The following is a 20,136-nucleotide window of genomic DNA, read 5'->3' on the forward strand; positions in this document are numbered from 1 at the left end:
GGACAACAGCCTGGGCACTACTGCCCTCATAAACAACTATATGACACCAGGAACTTGATCCTGCATGAAGGAGGAAGGCTCCTCAGGCAAACTTCATGGACCTGTCAGATGGGCATGTGCTTGATGGCCTGCAACCGCCTCTGATGGCTAGTCTCACACAAAAATGAGGACCACCACATTTTTCGTCAAGGTGGCAGAGTGAAGAGGACAAAGGCCTGTGGTCACAGCCCAGGCCATACTGACCAGATCACTGACTGCAAAGGGGCTTCCCACTTCTAGCTCCTCTAGGATACTTGCTTTGTTCTGTCCTGCAGGGAACTCAGTGACCAGGATACCTGGTGAGAACCAGGGTGCTCTTAAAGAAAACATACAGTTCTCTGTAAACACCCTGCCTCACATCTACACCCCCCTCACATCCACACCCCCTCACAAACACACTGCCTCATATACACACACACTCCACTTGCACAATCACTAGAATTGTGTGGAGTCCCTTTGTAGTTACCAGATGATACAGGGGAAGTTGGGGATCCCTCTTGGGGATCTTAATCTCATTAATAAAAGGATTTAATAATGGACACAACTGGAAGCAAAGGGATGGTTTTATTAGAGCTTAAGGGAAAAACACACCAGGGCAGCCAAGCTATAAATCTCAGCAAAACCCAGAGGAGAAGGGTGGAGGAGATGCTGTTTAAGTCTGTGTGGAAGTCAGACACATCAGAGACAAACAGCCACTTGTTGAATAGAGTAGCTTTAGATAAATTGTAAGGAAATCCAAAATATCAAGGAAGCCCAAAATGTTAATGAAGGCATAATTAAAGCACCGATTGGAAGGATAGGAAAGCTACCCTTTCCTGAGTAATTCAGACAAGTGAGCAGGCTTACAAACCAGCATGGTGGTGTTCTGTAAGTGCCTGTGCAAGGGGTGGGAATTGCGGCAAGGAAAAGCAGTATCTCACTAAAGGACTAATTATTCTGCCCACGTCTTTAGCATGCCATAAGATGAGCCCACCTTCCTAGAGGTGGTCCATTGACCAGGTGGTTGACCTGTCCCGTGGTTGGACTCTACCCAGACTACAGATCCCATTTTCTTGACCAGATTTTTTTTCTTCATGGGCCTTTGCTATCGCTCTGGGAGGTAACACTGTGTCATCCACAGCATGGATATGATTCTTGAGATTTTCCAATGCATGGACTGTGGAGACTTTGGGAGCCCATTACACTGGGTGGAAGAAGGGCTTCTGGGTTCATCCAGCAGAGAGTGTTTGTGAAAGCTGGAGGGTGGGTTGGATGAACTTTGGGGTCTTGCAGTCATGGTGGGAAAAATATTTTTTTACTAACTACAAATTATCTTTATGCTTTTATAAAGAAAGATGATAATGATGGGCTTGCCATGGGGCTCCCTGACAGGCTGATATGTTTGCATGAGTTAGTTCCTGAGTCTGGTTTCCAGCACAACAATAAATAAATAATAAAGAAAGTAGGGAAGGAAGAACAAAAGAGAAGTCACAAGATAGATATGGCGAGAGTCTGGAATTTCTGATGCAAGTGTGTGGGTTTTTTTGTATGTGTGACTTTGCTTCTGCCTTTCACTGCAGTGAAATGAAACTGAAGGCATCAAGACCATGTACACATGCATATTAACTATGCTTTGAGGACAAAGTGTGTTATAATGTGTAGGGAAATTTTCAAATGTTTGTTTTGAGAATAAGAGCTACTTCATTTTTGGGTTTTTGTTTGTTTGTTTGTTTTGTTTTTTGAGACAGGGTTTCTCTGTGGCTTTGGAGGCTGTCCTGGAACTAGCTCTTGTAGACCAGGCTTGTCTCAAGCTCACAAAGGTCAACCTGCCTCTGCCTCCCGAGTGCTGGGATTAAAACAATGCGTCACCACCGCCTGGTGAGTTACTTCATTTTTAAGTTTCTAGTAAGTTGTATTTAGTTTAGAAACAATCATAGCCTCAAAACTTGTATGGGTTCTTCTCATTGGTTGCCTTATACAACACTTAGAAAACCTAATAACTTCTCATGAATAGATGGAAGAAGTTTTAGCATGAGAAATTCAACTTGAAGATGGCTCTAATGGTCAATAGAACATCCATTGTTTTATTTTGAAATGATGAATAAAATTGTATTTGTTCAAAACCTGGAGTCCAGTTGCTGTTAGAGTAAACTAAGTAAGATTCCAGGTTAACCTTTGACGTGTCTTTCAGATACCTTCTGATTGGCTCAGCAACTAGTCGGTGTGAGATCCAAGGTAAAGGAGTTGACTGGAGTGATTCTCTCCCAGAATGTGTAAGTAAGTAAAGATTTTTTTCTAACATAATAATATGACATTTACACTGCGTTATATACTAACTGCTTGTGTCTCTGTCGCCTCCAAGACCCTCTACTTGCAATTGACAGAATTTGATTTACTTCCTGATGACTCCTTTCTCTCCCCCTACTCGTCTCAGTTGTCACGTGCGAGGCCCCTCCAGAAATCAGCAACGGGAAGCACAGCGGTAGAGAGGAAGATCTTTACACATATGGCTCCTCAGTCACCTACAGCTGTGACCCTAGCTTCACGCTCCTTGGCAATGCCTCCATTGTCTGCACTGTGGTGAACAAAACAGTAGGTGTTTGGAGTCCAAGCCCTCCTGCCTGTGAAAGTAAGTCCCAGGCATGAATTCTGCTTTCAGTTGTTCTCATTTATTTATAAGAATAAGATGCATGTACTGGGGGTAGTGACAACAGTTAAACACAAACTAATGATTGCAATAATGAAGCAAATTCATTTTTTCAACCATTATGCTACAATCATCAGAATGCTATAGACTATATGATAATAATCTACATTACAATCCTGTGCATTTTGTGGGAAAAAAACCTTCTGCAAATTCTCTCTTACTGCATTGTTACCCCCAGGAAACTTCTTACACAGGCTCATATTTACATGGTAGCCAATCTTCTTAGATGACCCTCAAGCCTCAGTGGCAAAACTTGCACAATCAAACACAGAAGACTGCAGAAGGAGAACAGATAGAAGCCGAGGCTGGAAGTGCTTGGCAGTGTTGGCAAGAGTCAGATGAGAGAATGCCTGGTACAGCTGTACAAACCAGTGTGTGTTCACCCCATATGGGTTCCAAGGGACAGAAGGAAATGTAACTTCACCAACATCCGAACTGGTGGATCCAGATTGAGCTTATGAGGCTTACTTACAGTGCTGACAGAACACTGGCAACAAGTTGTTTATAGAGAGCCAGTGACTCCATAACAGCCATATTGTGACACAGTTCCACCCCATCTTGGATGGTGACCTCATGGGAGCTGATCATGCAGTACTGTTTTCAGGTCCTCATGGAAGCTAAATTATGCAGTGCTGTTTTCTATTGATCCTTCACTTCCTATATACTCTATTATATCTCCAAGAGCATTGCGTCTGGGGAGGAAACCCAAGAACAGCAGATGGCGTCTCCAGTGAGAATCTTGTGACCTTCTCCTTGAGTATGTCAATTGCCCCATCACTACTACCACTGTGCGTTCTGCTCTCGTTGTTATGGCTATCTTGGGGTGCAAAGTCAAAAGTGGTATTGTGTTATGTCAGTAGAAAAAAAGCTCTGCATAACACACACTCAGAAGTTGTGGGAAGGCACTGTCTCTATAGTTTGAAGTCAGGCAGAATATGGATGCAGGCATCTATCACCATCACCTAAAAGGAAAGGGGTTTCAGTTATATCCCTGTAGTGGTATGGAGAGGAGTAAGGAGGAATGGGTTGCGGGAATGACAAGATCTGGTTGGGTAGGGACTGGGACATTGGGTGGTGCTTGTTCCATGCTGTGAGGGGCAGGTGTCTGATGCTCTGTTATTTCATGACCACTATAGGTTGTTGATCTCCAACCAAAACCATTCTGGAAACTAGGCCACACTGTTAGAAGGATTTGGAGACTCGGAGTTTAGGCTTCAACATTTAGATATTGCTAGGCTTAGATTTTTTTTTAATTGAGAAAGTCAAGTCTAACACAATAACTAGCAGGATGGACTCTCAGTTTTGTTTTGTTTGTTTAAGGTACCTAGAAAACACATAACTTTTAAATTTTTTCCTTGAACATACCTGACATAAACTTATATTATAAACTGAGTTAAAATGTTATAGACCAGAGCCATATTATCTTGGGCTATCCTTAGACCTTTGAAAGCCATCCATTGCCCACCCTGTGTCTGACCTAATATCCTTGTGACTATCAGAATCTTAGTATTCTTAGAAAGCAACTAGCTCTCATAAATTTAAAATTTATGAATTTCACCAGTTATTACCTAAAATCTATAGCAGAGTTTTCCCACTGTAACCCACCTACCTGTGGCCCCACCAGTATATTTGGTAAGTACATTGATTTATGACTTTTTTGGTTCTGTCAGTAATAAAAATCTCCTGTAACCACTTCCATAGTGGTATTTGGGGAGGCCTGAGTCTGTGTTCCCAGAGCATGCTCACTCATACTGGGTCCCAGAGAGAAACTGTCTTTAATTCCTTTTAAGATGAGAACCGGGTCAACCACTTTTCCTAGAACTGTAACAACCCCCTCGCCATCTTTTTGCTGTCATTTCTCTTTTACAATCTAGTTATCTTTTCCTATGCTTCTCTAGAAACCATCTGTCATCAGCCACAGATTCCAAAGGGGGACTTGATCCCTGGATTTCGACAGTTCTATACTTACAGAGACTCTATTGAGGTCAGATGCATGAAGGGTTATGTCCTCAGAGGCAGCAGCTTAATCCACTGTGAAGCTAATAGCGAGTGGTACCCTTCTGTCCCCACTTGTGAGCCCAGTGAGTATGGACTATGAAGGAGCTGCAGTATTGTCATCTAAGGATACCCCGAATATGGGTGGGATATGTTTATAGGCACAAGCCCACTTTAAACTTTATTTATGTGTGCATGTGTACATACACAGACACACAGACACACAGACACACACACACACACACACACACACACACACACACACACACCACTGTGTACATGTGGTGGTCCCAGAACAACTTCCTGGAGCTTTTTTTCTTCTATCATGTGGGTCTAGGTTATGGAACTCAGGGTTTCAGGCTTAATGGCAAGCACCTTCACCCACTCAACCATTGCAGTGAACTCCCTAAACGCACTTAAGTTAAATTTCTTATTGTACTTTTTTTCTCCAACTTTTTTGCTAAAAGGAAGACATTCTGGTCAGTAATCTTTTACTGTTACTGGAACTATTTCATGTGTATTCCATAGTTTTCATGGCATGTTGGTAATGTGGATTATATAATTCCTATAACATCTTCTGTAGGATGGACCAGCAAGATGGCTCAGAGAGTAAATGTGCTCACCACCAAGCATCATGGCCAGCGTTTGATCACCTGAACCCACTAGCTGGAAGGTGCTAATGAGAGAAACAGCTCTCATCTCAAAGGAATGCAGAAAACAGTTTATTCTAGGGCTGTCTATGAGTGACCATGACCTGAAGACACAGGTTTAGGTTTCCTCAAATCCCATGTTCCAACGAGCCAACAGTTCCTGAACTTTTTGATAGAAACGAAAGGGCATAAATCATGTTGGTGGTTACATCTAGTAGTCCAGTTCCAGCAAAGTGGATAACTTCTGTTACCTGCTTCAGATGCTGTAGGATTACATTCTCATCCACTTAGTTGATATGGAACGAGGGATCTGTTGAGCTGTGGAGTTGACACATGATTGCACTTCAGGCATCAGCTTTATTAAGAGAAAGGGACTTTAGGGGAGAGAGCATTAGAAAAGGACAGTGTAATCAATTAGAAACGATGTAACATGACCTTAGAGGACAGAAAAGGTTTCCCATTAAAACTAGTGTGGGGCTTCTTTAAGAGGGATAGTGTAAAGTGTGAGAGAGAGAGAGAGTAGAGAGAGAAATACAGAGGTAAAGAAAGATGGACACAGAGATAGATGATAGAGAGAGATGATAGATAGAGATAGATGACTGATATAGACAGATGATAGATGATAGATAGATGAAGATAGATATATAGATGATAGACAGACAGACAGACAGACAGACAGACAGACAGATAGATAGATAGCTGTAATGAGAGGGATGGTACAGCGAGGCAGATGCAATTTTTTTATATGTTCTAGGGCTCTTTTGGGAAGTCTTACACCATGTGATTTAGTCTCGGACCCTTTGTGTGACAAGCAGTATGGAAGAGCCAGTAACTGCTTAGTACCAAAAATTACAAGTTGTAAAGTCATAGCACAACAAGGTCTCTGAACTCTTCATCCTAAGGAGAGAGAGCTGTCACAGATGAAGGGCAGGGTTGATTTCTCTGGCTGTGGGGTCAAACTTTTTAGAATGACCGGTCTATTACATGAGCAGGCCATGAGACAACTTTTCCAGCCTTTGGTTTATATTTTATAAAGAAGAATTAATTCATAGGTAAAGAAATCAGAGGAGGAGACAGAAAACAATGGACATCAAATTTGAGTCTCTGACTAGAATAGAGGACTGGAGTGCAGCCTCATCTGTTGAAGTGGCAGTCAGGGTTGGGCTCAGGGGCAGGGGCCACCATCTAGACTCATGCATCAGGAAGACAGCCCTTTTAAGTCTTCAGTGTGTCAAACAGTAGTCTGGGTAAATGAGTCAGCAGGCAGACGACAGAGGAGGATACAGACATAAGGACGCCAGGTCTAGGAGTCTATGAAGAGCTTTGAAATCAATTTTTGAGATAAATTTGATAAGATGAGGTGAACTAAAAGAGTAAATGACAGAACAGACACTGTGAAGGGTATATTTTTGACATCTTAAGGTAGGTTAGAGGAAGCTGTTGAGAAGGCATCAGAGGTTAAAGGTAGGTTTTAATCTAGTTGGGCTCATTACAGATGTGTCTAAATTTAATTTTATTAAATAGTTTTAGAGCCCCAGTCACAAGAATAATGTCACACACAGAGGAAGGTAATAGACTGATGACTATTTTTAAAAAGGCTAAACTATCTGTCCCAGTATAATTTTGGCTTTGGATCTGTAATTGTTGTAACTCTTATAGATGTCTGTCATAGACGTTCTAACTGCACAGATAGATCTTGTTGGAGCTTCGGTACAGATGTGGCCTCTTATTGGTGCCATCACATTTTTTGTGCATAGCACTACTATCTCACATCTCACATAGCGAGGAGCTGACCCCTGGCCTCAGGAATGAGGCTGGGGAAGCAGGAAGGTCTTCAGGAAGAGAAATGATTACCAGAACCTTTGAGGAAGAAATTCCTGGATCATATGAACCTATTAATCATTATGATCTGGTGTGTGTTTTTTCCCTCTTCTTTTCAAATAACATTTTATATGTGGAGTTATAAAATTAGAATAATCCAGAACTCAGTATGTCCTCAAGAATTAGCCAATGAAGGAAACAGATATTTGGAATTATATATAGAAGAGACCTAATCTAATTGTTTGGGCCAAGTAATAGAGGAAGTTTGGTAAGCAGTTGTGTATATGAATATCCCAGGGAAGAATAATTCTGTAAATAAAACTTCCTTCTGTCCATAAAGCAAGGGCAGCATGTGTTTTACCCTGTGAGAAGACATATAAAAATTCATCTAAATATTATGAAGACACAACCCAACACCTTTAAAAAAATCAATAACCTTTGTGTGGCATTTAGATATAGCTCAGACATAAAGGCCAGACAGTTTTCATATATATCTATATCTATATATATATATTTTGGTTTTACGAGACAGGTTTCTCTGTTTTGGAGGCTGTCGGTCCAGCCTGGCCTCTAACACACAGAGATCCGCCTGCCACTGCCTCCCGAGTGCTGGGATTAAAGGCGTGTGCCACCCACGCCCGGCTACAGTTTTCAATAGATATCATTTTTGACCAGTTCCCAGGCAGTAATCTTGATTGAACTGGATCACATCCTCTAAACTAGTGTTTGTTGGTTTCTGCAGCTTTCTAACTCTGTCTTGGCCATCTGGATTAATGTAATGTCTTACCACACTCCTTCTCTAGCCATTTCTTTATTCTTATATCCTACTAACATGTTTTTCTTCTTCCTGGTTTTGTTTCATTTACTTTGTTTTTTAATATCATGAGACAATTAAAAATATATTTTAACAACCTAGTAAGAGAGAATTATGCCCAAATTACATTTGTAGCCATAGCTGTAAGAGAGCTATTAAATTGTTTTGGATGATAAATTATCCTGTTACCAAGAAAGGCAGAAAACGTAGTTTGTTAACCCTTTAATTACTGGTTTACTTTTAATACACTGAGAAGAGCTTTTGTGAATAAAACCATTATGTTTAAAGGGAAACCCAGGAAGTTGGTTCTGAAACACAAACATGTGCAGGTTGTTGGAATAAGTTACTCTTGCTAAGCAAAGCTGTGATAATCATTTTAAATACCGTTCTCATGGTTCCCTATGCCAGTTCTAATAACATATTTCTTCATGTTTTTTTTTTCATGGCCAGATGGTTGTATTGACTTGCCAGAGGTTCCCAATGCTTTCTTGGAGGGCAATAAGTTTCCCTTAAGAAATTTTGAAGTATTTGAAATTGGGACCAAATTGAAATACCAGTGTAAACCTGGCTACCGGCCGGCTCCCAGTGAGCCCCAGATAGTGATGTGTCAAGAGAATCTGACGTGGACGCCTAACAAAGGCTGTGAAAGTAAGTGACCTCAAAGTTGCTATTGATTGCACATGTCTTTTTAATTACCTATTGAAAATGTGGTGAACACAATATTTGAAATTTCTTGGGACCTGTTTCATAACATGGGATTTGATTGCTTTTGTAAAAATTCAGTGCACATTTTGAAAACATGCATTATTTCATGATTATTGTTTAAGTGCTCTATATTTGTCAGTTATCTCTAAATCTGTGATTGTGATGTTAGGATTTAAATCCCCCTTCTGTATACATGTGTGTGTGTGTGTGTGTGTGTGTGAGAGAGAGAGAGAGAGAGAGAGAGAGAGAGAGAGAGAGAGGAAGAGAGGAAGAGAGGAAGAGAGGGAGAGAGAGACAGAAAGGGAGCCAGAGAAAGAGAGAGAGAGGGAGAGAAGGAGGGAGGGAGAGAAGGAGGGAGAAATGTTGCAGTCTGGGAGGCCAGTTCCCAGGACCATACCCGGGATAGAAAAAGAATGCCTTCTCAGAGCAGTGAGTAACTTAGAAAATATTTCTTCTCTATACTGGTGGCCTTTTGGAGAATCTGTTCCAAGACCGCCTCCAGGGTATACAACAAGGGCCAGACCTTTCTATCTGAATAGTAAATAAGGAAGCACTTTCTGATGGTTACCTAAGAAAAAGGAACAAGCACACTCCTGATGGTGACCTTCTTTTTTATCTCATCTTTAATAATCTTTCTTTCTTGACAATCTCTCTACACAGTTACATCTCTTTACATAGTTACATATCTCTCTTTACATACATACTACATATATATACATATATATATTTCTCATGCACAACTATACATCTCTAGACAGCTGCATCTCTTTACATAGTTACATATCTCTCTTTACATACATACACATATATATACATATATATTTCTCATTCACAACTATACATCTCTAGACAGCTGCATCTCTTTACATAGTTACATATCTCTCTTTACATACACACACATATATATACATATATTTCTCATGCACAACTATACATCTCTAGACAGCTGCATCTCTTTACATAGTTACGTATCTCTCTTTACATACATACTACATATATATACATATATATTTCTCATGCACAACTATACATCTCTAGACAGCTGCATCTCTTTACATAGTTACATATCTCTCTTTACATACATACTACATATATACATATATATTTCTCATGCACAACTATACATCTCTAGACAGCTGCACCTCTTTACATAGTTACATATCTCTCTTTACATACATACACATATATATACATATATATTTCTCATGCACAACCATACATCTCTAGACAGCTGCATCTCTTTTCACATAGTTGCATCTCTCTCCCCAGCTACATCTACCTTCTGCACAGAAACACTCTCTATACACAGTTACATTCTCCACACAGCTACATACCACCACACTTCTTTACGCAGTTACATCTCTTTCCACACATTACACTCTCTACACAGCCATATACCTCTTCCTTCACATACATCTCTCCTACACCTGCCTCTTCTATACAGCTGCATCTTCTGTATCTCTCTATCCACTCAGATGCATCACTCCACCCTTCTCTCAAACTCTCATTGATGCCTGCTGTTGAATCTCTTCTGAATCTTTAGACACATGCTAGCTACTGTGCTCCTTTCTCCAATGGATACTCTAGTCTCCTCTCGTGAGGATATACTGATGACAAATGTCCTTCGTCTGTCTCCTGCTATGTATTCGCCCTAATAATTGGGGATATGTTCCGTGGATATACAAGTCTAGACAGACTTGTACACATGGTTTTCTTTGGCCATATAATCGATTTTATTCCATCTTGGTTCATTTCTGTCATTAATTTTACTATTGTTTACACTGATGACCGTTTCAAAGGACTTTTCCTGACATCCTGCTACACACTTCGTTTCCTCTGTTTTCAGCACTTTTCCTAGGTGTGTGTGCTGTGATCTACATGGAACCTCTGGAACCATACAAAGATGGAAGGGGAAAAATTACTCTCTTGGGTTCCAGAGGTTAATTTTAGATTAACTGGGTTTAGATACTGGGATTGTGTATTAAGAGCCTTTAGTCACTGAGCTTTCTCTCTTGAACCCAAACATATTAATTTTAACCATAACTTTCTACCTCTTGCCACCATAGGCACTTGGTTACCTCAAAATACAAAATTCAACTTTAAATTATAGAAAACCATGGCTAATCAAAATGCATGGTTGTTGAACCCAATCCCAATGGGCATATCTACTAAACATTCCCACACTTAAGGCTCAAGGAACACTGTCGAGAAGACAGGATGGAAAGATTGTAAGAGCCAGAGGATCAGGGACTGTGTTATGAGATTGTATCTCCTAAGAATGTCAGAAGCTACACCCATAAATTATCACCAACATGGCTGCCTAAACATGACCTGAACAAGGAAAATATCAATGGACATGCCAAAAGGGATAGGGAAAAAGTCAGTGAAGCCTCAACACTACACGAAGATGTACAGGCGACTAAGGAATGCTGGGAATGGGATAAACAGTCTTCCCCAGGGAAAAACACACCAATTGGCTGTCCATGACCAAAACAGTCAACCTTGAATGCACACACACACATACACACACACACACACACACACACACACACACACACACACACATGTGCGCTAGGTGCATGTAACAACAATTAATGGGGAAAAAGGCCCCAAATTTGAAAGAGAGCAAGAAAGGGTATACGGGAGGGTTTGGAGGGAGGAAAGGGAAGGGAAAATGATGTGATTACAATCTCAAAAATAAAAGAAGAAAAACCATCATCTTTAACAGTCTTAACTTCAACACTGTTTAAAAGTCTAAGTACCGAATCCAGGCAGCCTTTTAACTGTGAACCTCTGTACAATAAAGTATAAGTTACATGGTTCTAACATTCAATGACACATAATAACAATTTCCATTTTAAATGGGAAGAACAAGGATGTAGAAAGGAATTATGAGATTAAAGTGAGACTGAAACCCAGTATTGAAAACTCTAAATCTTGCAGCTTTATGTCTGCCATCTGGGTCAGAGGATGGAGCCATCTGGCCTTCAAGGGGCTTGTCTTCATAGTTTCACACATTGGCCTGGCATGAACTCTTGTAGAGATTCCAACCTTATTACATACTGACTGGTCTTAGTGACTCTCTGAAACTTCTGAACAAGTCTTGCATGTTTCATGTTTTCCCGAACAAATGCCACGCAAATGGTGCTGCTAAGTTCTACTGGCAGTGGATGGAGTGTGGCCTTTTAGACCACAGCTATTGTGGGCCTTGTTGCTTTGCTGACTGAATCTACAGACATTTTCCTAAGCAGTTATTTCAGATCAGGGAACTGCTGTACTGTAGCTGCATTGTCATATCTAGCCATCTCCTTTCACACAAATTTGCATTTTCATAAATTGGCTCCTTATACTGGTGTGGTCTTGCTTCTAAGAGGCCTTTCCTACTGCTTGAATGAAAAAAGTGGGGTTTCTTTTAAGCACTTATAGCTGTTTTGTCATATGCACTTTCCTTGCTTGCAATGTTAAATTTGTATGTACAACTTTCCTTGCTGTATTTCATATTCCTTTTAATATTTTTACTCTCTCCCTCTCTCTCTCTCTCAACCTGAACACTGAGAATTCATCATGTCATAGGATGTCTTGAAATTTCTGCTACCAAAGATATTAATTAGTTGTTCACTTGTGAGTTCAACATCACTCAAGTTCTGAAGACACAGGCAGAATTAAGCCAGATTCTTCGCCAGAATAGCAAAATGGGCCTCTTGGTCAGTTCCCAATAGAGTTGTCAACTGTTCCCTTCAGAAACTCCATAAACTGGATTCGAGAGTCTGCATTTGACATTTTGGTTTTACATCCCTCCCACCTCCACCACCCCACACAAAATGGTTCTTTAAGTTCTGTTTGCAGGGTTCTGGGTCTGATGGTCTTCCATGTTCCTCCTTAAACCAGTTCTAAAACCCAAAGAATCATCTGTTCAAACTATAACAGCAAAGACTCTACTTCTTACTACCAATTGTCTGCATTATTTTCTTTTCTCATTGCTGAAACAAAATACATTATGAAAGCAACATAGAAAGTTAGAAAAGGTTTGTTTGGCATATAGGTCTCAGGGAAGAGGAAAGTCCACCACATTGCATCCATAGGCAAGAACCAGCAAATCTTGAATGCTCAATCCAATTCTCTTTTATTCAGCCTAGAACCCAGGGCATAGAATGGTGTTGGCCATACTCATGGTGTGTGTGTGTGTGTGTGTGTGTGTGTGTGTGTTTCTATCTCAATTAGCCTAATCTAGATTGTTTCTCCCAGATACACCCAGAAGCTAACCTTGTCTAGATAATCTCTCACAGGGATGAGCAGAGATTTATCTCCTAGGGGATTCCAGAGTCCATCAAGGTGATGATATTAACCATTACAATTTGCCTAATAATCCTAATACTTTCTTAATTGAGTCATTAGGATTTCTCTGTAAAAGTAAAAATGTCATCTGTTAATAATGATGATGACTTCCTCTTATGACTCTACATTTTACGATTTTCTTCCACTTGCTTGTTTGCTGTAACTAGGTCTTGACTCAAAGTGGTGAATATGGACATTTTTGTATTATTCCAGATCCTATAGGGAAATGTTTCAGCTTTACCCACTTAGGATGATGTTGACTGTAGATGTGTTGCATATGGCTTTTATACCAATTTTGCTCAGAGACTTTTAAATGAAAGTGTTTTTGAGTTGGTTTTTTTTTTTTGGTTTTTTGAGACAGGGCTTCTCTGTATTGTTTTGGAGGCTGCTCTGTAGACCAGGCTGGCCTCAAACTCACAGAGATCCACCTGCCTCTGTCTCCCGAGTGCTGGGATTAAAGGCGTGTGCCACCAACGCCTGGCTTTTATTAATTTTTTAATCTATATACTTAGGTTTATTTCATTCTGTTAATGTAGTGTATTATGTTTATTGATTTGCTTGCGTTAAACCATCCTTCCATTATAGGGACAGCTTTCATAGATAATGGTAAATAGTCTTTTTAATGTGCTGTTGGATTTGGCTTGATAGCATTTTTTTTGTTTAGGATTTTTGTGTTTCTTTTTTCAGGGATATTAGTCTGTAACTTCCTTTTTTGTTGTGCCTTTGACTCTGGAGCAAGCGTCTTATAAAATGTTTTTATTTTTATTTATTTTCTTTTTATTTAAATTAAAAACAATCTTATTTTTCATACCAATCTCTCCTTCCCATCCTCCCATGGCCCCCACCAACCCCCCACCTCATTCCCCCATCCATTCCCTAGGGAGGGTGAGGCCTCCCATGGGAGATGATCAAAGTCTATCACATAATTTGGGGCAGGGCCTGGACTCTCCTCCATGTATCTAGTCTGAGAGAGTATCTTTCCACAGGGAATGGACTCCCAAAGTCCATGCACTAAGGTTAAATACTGGTTCTACTGCCAGAGGTCCCATAGACTACCCTGGCCTCCCAACTGACACACAGGTCATAAAATGATTTTAAAAGAACTCCTTAGTTTTGAGTCACTTGTATAATCCAAGAACTGGTATTAGTGAAATCCCCTGGATCTGTTCCTGCCTTTGGTAGAAGAGTTTTTATTGCCTGCTCAGTCTCATTATTTATTAGTCTTCTCTCTTTTAATGACTAAATCCTTGCAAGGCACATGTATTCAGAACTGTATCTCTGTATGTACACATTTCTTATGTATTTTTCCCTGCTGAGGCAGGGAGATCACAAGTTCAAGACCTGCCTGAACTACAGAGCAACTTCAAGACATTTATTCTGTTCCTCAAATCAGTGATTACTGCTGACATTTCAGCACTAGTTGCCATCCCAAGTCAAGGTTTGCCATAAGTCATGAACTGAGTCTTTACCAGTGTTTTAGCATTCGGGAGTACTCCAAGCCCAAACTTGTCACAAATCTGCAGTTAGTGTGATGCTCAGGATGGGTGATGAGGTTTCAAAAGACTCACACCATTCCCAGTGTGCTCTCTGCCTCCTGCTTATGAATCAAAGTATGAGCTCTCAAATGCTACTCCAACTGTCACCATACATTCACTCTGCCACCATAATCTCTCACCCCATGGAGCCATAAGTCCAACTAAACTTTCATGGTATCTCATCCCAGAAATAGACAAGTAACCAACAACACATTTTAATGGAGAAATGATCAAATATAGACTTATTCTGGCATCTTGATGTAGCCCTTCCTTCCTTCCTTCTTTCCTTTCTCTTTTCTTCTGAATCATGTTTATAAATACTAAAAGTTAAATATACTCTATTGATCAATGTGTAGTGTGGTAATTGTTAACTGCATTGCTGTATTGTTTTGCATTGAACGTTTCTAGAATCTATTCAACTGAAATCTTATACCTATCAAGTAATTCTTCTCTCCTAAAAGCAAAATTCTATCCTGCTACCATGTGTTTGATTATTAATGTATTTCATAAGATATAGTGAAAGTCTTAAAGGTGTCTTTCTCACAGGATGAAGCATGTACATTTCTTTTTATCTCCCAGGGATTTGTTGCCCAGCACCAAATATGGATAAAATCAAAATTGTAAGTGAAAGGAGAGATTTCACTGGTATATGCATCTATGCCTATGGAGACTATGTTTTCTATATTTGTGGTGAAGGTACTTACCCTATGTCTACTGATGGAAGGAGTTCATGTCAATCAGATGGAAAGTGGGAACCTGCGATACCATCATGTCAAGTAGGTAAGAAAATTGAGAGAACTTGTCATCATCATTTCCCAGATATCCCAATTGAGCCTATGCAGTTCTATGAAGAGCAATCTTCTTTAAAATAAGTGAGTTCGGAATTGTTCTTTCAATAAGTATTATGCAGAAGAGCTCAGATATTTACCCTAGCACCACCAAGGCTATTGATATGAGTTATGGATCAAGATAAACTGATAGATGGCTTACAAAAGCTTTTGTCAGAGAACACAGTGCATTGAATAAAATCCTTCAATGTTGCAGTTTGTTAACGTTCCTGCATATATTATCTGCTAACATTATGGCCAATGTCTGTATTTTTACATCAAGGGGAAACAGTGGCTTATATAATTACTAAACAATGGGAAACTTTGTTATGAAGGAAAGATTGACTGACATCAACTTTTTCATTTCCTTGTTCTGACTCAGATCTGCAAAACCGTCTTGGTGTTACCCCATCAAACTTAGCAGAAAAAGTCACGAAGAGCAATAAATATCTGTATTATAATGGTAAGACACAAAAAATGTCAGGTAGAGCAATGTGACTATGTGTAATTCCTCACCTCAACATGACAGAGTCTATTGCATGCCATAGTTGGGTTAATATAAAGTTTACAAAGATAGCCTGGACTCTAGGAAGTAGGGTTGGATATGAGAAAGAATCACAGGAAAAATAGTCTCTATCCATAGTCTTAAAGATCACTGTAAAGGAGAGTTAAGAGTAAATTATCTCTGCCCTGGGGGTTGTAATTGATACAACCAATATTTTACTACTGCCCATTCTGTTTCCTTCAGTCAGCACTCGGGTATGCTTGGGCTTTTTGACAGATGTGATATTACTCCTGATGAACAGAATTTCTCCATGTCTCATAATTGCCTACCCAGTATAAACCCCACGGGTAGAATGCAAAAGATACTCCAGTGATTATCTTGAGCTCCAGATACACTATTTCCTGAACCAGTATGTGCCTCACAACCTGGCTCTTCATCATGACCACAGCTTATTGCCACACAGTATGGTAACATTTCCCTTCACCCAAGCTGTTTCAGCAGGTGAAGAAGCCCAGAGTAATTTGCTGAGAGCTATAGCTTAAATATCAGTGGACAGATTCAGTGTCCACTGGTTAGGTTGCTTTGCCTCTGGCCTCGAAAAACAGTGTACCTAGTCTACTGATCTAAAGATACAAGTAGAAAAGTAAATTATGCAAATATTATTCAAGTGGTTTAGGAGGATAAATTTTGAATGGCATGAACCATAATGGCCCTCTGTTTTCCAATCATCAGTCACTTAGCTACATGGAGATACTGACCAACATTCTGGGAGGTAGCATCTCTATTTTGTTAAATGTGTGTATGCTGTGTGTACATATTATGTGTGTGTTTCCTGTTTTCATTAATTTTTGAGGTTACATTGCAAATCAATGAGTTCCGTTGTGGAACTTTTATACATTGTGTTATTATACTTTGTTCTAATTTGTTCCCTTTTCCTACTATTTTCTTCCCTGCTGCCTACTTTTTGTTTGGGGGTTGGTTCTGTTTGTTCCCCTGAGAGTATCCTGCTTTGCTTTCATGTCACAAATATTATTTTCTCTTTACCCTTACCTTAAGAATTCTTCCTCCTTGTTTCATGACTCCCTTTCTAGTTGCACAACTTACACACACAATAAAAGGAAGTTAAGATAAAAACCACCAGTGTAGAAACAAGAGAACATAGGAATAAGCCTACATTGGACTTTTTTTTACAGAGAAGTTAGCTATCACATGCCATGCTAAATGGTGTGTGTGGAGAAGAATTTTACCAGGGAAGTGTCCTGAAAGACCCAACACATCTGGTTCAAGGAGAGCTGTAGAGCTGCACACAGGCTGTGCTACTGGAAACCCAAACCAGAGGACAAATATCACAACCACACAACAGCAGGCACACAATGTAAAGGATGTAGGAGAGTCTGAAACCAGAAGATTGCCAATGTCCAAAATCCCCTGTCCCTATCATTGTATGGAAGAGTGGGTGGTTGGATTGTAGGACCATGGAAATAGTGAAAGGATTTGATAAAGGTTAAACACAGTCTATTTGAGTCTACCAAGCAGAGAACAGTATGCATCCATCAAGCAGAGAACAGTGCCACAGCAACTAGAGAGAGATCTGCAACGCTCACCATCATCCCTATCCCAATATTGCCCATGGAGCAGGGGATCCATCCTAGTGCACCAGCACTCAGAAGATGATGTACCTTCCTGGTACAACAGACCTGAAGCTGCATGGACTATGGAGATGCAACCAATGGGGGGGGCATCTGATACTCACAGACTTGCCTCAGCAGGGAGGAACTGGTCAGATGACAGGAAGTTTTTTATGCAATTTGTCCTGATGAACAAAACTAAGGACAAAGCAGGCACTCACTTCCCCCAACCATCAAGAAGTGTTGACAAAGAACATAATATGTTTTCAAAATTAAAACTTTATTAATTTATAAGAACTCCCCCCAAATTACACAATCATATTAACCAGACCCAAAAACTGTGAATCACAACAAACTTCTATACAATTAGAATAGCTGTTTTGGAGATATAAAATCATACATGTGATTTATACTTTCAGTTATCAAATATATTTTATGCACTTATCCATCAACAGAAAATGAAATCAGTAACTTTTCTGTACACCAGAAATGAACTTGCTGACAAATTATATAAAATACTCCATTTACAATAGCTAAAAATAATAAAATAACTAGGAACATGGGGCTGAAGAGATGGGTCAATGGTAAGAGCCCTGTTACTTTCTTCTATCTTGGTTCAGTTCCCAGCAACCCCATAACTCTAGTTTGTCCTCTTTTGACCTCTAGGTATCAGGCAAAGCATGTGGCTCACATGCATACATGTAGGGAAAACACTCACACATGACATAAAATAAACTAATTAAAAATGAAATCTAAAATAACCAAGAAGTTGAAAAACTTAAAACATTGAAAAAAGAAATTGAAGACAGCAATAGATATTGGGGGGGGACCTTTGCTCTTCTGTACTGGCAGAATTAACATTATGAAAATAGCTATCCTCTTCAAATAAATTTCTAGACTCTATGAAATTTCTAGATTTTTAAATCTCCATTAAAATTTTGATGGCATCCCTCACAGAACTGTAAAAAAATCTAAAATTTGAGAAGTCAGCCCACCCAGAAACTGCCAGTGTCCAAGTCCCATTCTCCACCCACGGGACAGTTGAGGTAAGCATAGGACTGTTTCCAGCCTGCCTTCTGGTGCCCTGAGCAGAACCACCTGAGGCTTGGGAACTGTGCACGGTGGATCCCATCCTGATGGGATTCAGCCTGCCCAGAGACTGCCAGCAGCATAGTGCCTTTCTCCACCCACAGGGCTAGGTAGGCCTGGGCCTGTTTACAGCCTGATTTCCAGTGATGTGCACACAACTAGCTGAGGCCTGGGTACTGCACACTGTAGCTCCCATCCCAGCAGGAGCCAGACCACCCAGAGACTTCCAGCTTCAAAGTCCCATTCTCTACCCATGGGGTAGGCGAGCCTACCTTCCGGTTCCCTGGGCAGAACCACTGGAACCTGGGGACTGCACACTGCGGGTCCCATTCTGACAGGGTCCAGCCTACCCAAAGATTGCAAAGGCCCTGGTACTAGGACTGCCTCCATCTACCCAAGAGGAAAGCCACCAGAGTATTGGACCTGCTTGCACCCAACAGAAGGGAACCATGGTCACATACCCACCAAGAGAGGAATAGACTCCTTCTGCACCCACTGGAAGAAATGATGGGAAAGAGACAATGTAAAAACACACCCAGCAAGAGAAAAACAAATATGACAGTGCCAGAGTCTAGAGATTCTACACTAGCAAGACCTGAACACCCAATGCAGATAAAGCAGAAGGGAAAGACCTTAAAAACAGCTTCATGAAAATGATAAAGGCCCTCAAAGAGGACATGGGAAAATCCCTTTAACAAATGGAAGAAAAAAACAAACCAAAAAATGCATGACATGGAAGAAAAAACAAACCAAAGAATCCAACAAATGCAAGAAAGGGAGGAAAAGATAAAGCAAAAATTGCAAGAAACAGTTCATACAGTAAAAGGGTTGAAAGCTGAAACAGAGACAATAAAAAACATTCTGAAGGAATGCAGGAAATAGAAAAGCTGGGCAAATGGTCAGGTACTACAGATGCAAGTATAACCAACAGAATACAAGAGATGGAAGAGAGAATCTCAGGTGTTGAAGATACACTAGGGGAAATAGATAATTTCTATTTGATCTTTCGACCAAAGAAATTCTTAATTCCAACAAATCCCTAACATAAAATATCCAGGAAATATGGAACACCATGAAAAGGCCAAACGTAAGAATAATAGGTATAGAAGAAGGTGAATAAAACCACTTCAAAGGGGCAGAAAATATATTCAACAAAATCATAGAAGAAAACTTCTCCCAATTTAAAGAAAGACATGCCAAGGAAGGTATAAGAAGCTTACAGAACACCAAATAGAGTGAACTACACACACAAAAATCCCCTCACAACATAATAATTGAGACCCCAAAAATATAGAATAAAGAAAAAATATTAAGAGCAGCAAAGGAAAAAGGCCAAGTAACAGACAAAGGCAAATCTATCAGAATTGCACCTGACTTCTCCATGGAAACTCTGAAAGTCAGAAGGCCCTGGATAAATATTCTACCAACACTAAGGGACCATGTATGCCAGCCCAGACTGCTATACCCAGCAAAGCTTTCAATCACGTCACTAGATGCTGAAGAAGTC

The 20,136-nt window shown here is 40.1% G+C and overlaps 1 protein-coding gene across 3 annotated transcripts in view; it reads left to right on the forward strand.

Moving 5' to 3' along the window:
- Nucleotides 1–20,136, forward strand: part of LOC101827079 (zona pellucida sperm-binding protein 3 receptor-like) — a 47,854-nt gene that overhangs the window by 19,361 nt on the left and 8,357 nt on the right. For 2 of the 3 annotated variants that reach the window (XM_040739137.1, XM_040739136.1), the window contains 6 exons: nucleotides 2,210–2,295; nucleotides 2,453–2,647; nucleotides 4,624–4,806; nucleotides 8,456–8,653; nucleotides 15,160–15,360; nucleotides 15,790–15,870. In XM_040739137.1, the coding sequence (XP_040595071.1) occupies nucleotides 2,210–2,295; nucleotides 2,453–2,647; nucleotides 4,624–4,806; nucleotides 8,456–8,653; nucleotides 15,160–15,360; nucleotides 15,790–15,870 (944 nt within the window). The remainder of the gene's footprint in view (nucleotides 1–2,209; nucleotides 2,296–2,452; nucleotides 2,648–4,623; nucleotides 4,807–8,455; nucleotides 8,654–15,159; nucleotides 15,361–15,789; nucleotides 15,871–20,136) is intronic. The other variant, XM_040739138.1, reaches the window with a different exon arrangement.

This window comes from Mesocricetus auratus, unplaced genomic scaffold (assembly GCF_017639785.1).
Source record: "Mesocricetus auratus isolate SY011 unplaced genomic scaffold, BCM_Maur_2.0 Super-Scaffold_100676, whole genome shotgun sequence".
Taxonomy (NCBI): domain Eukaryota; kingdom Metazoa; phylum Chordata; class Mammalia; order Rodentia; family Cricetidae; genus Mesocricetus; species Mesocricetus auratus.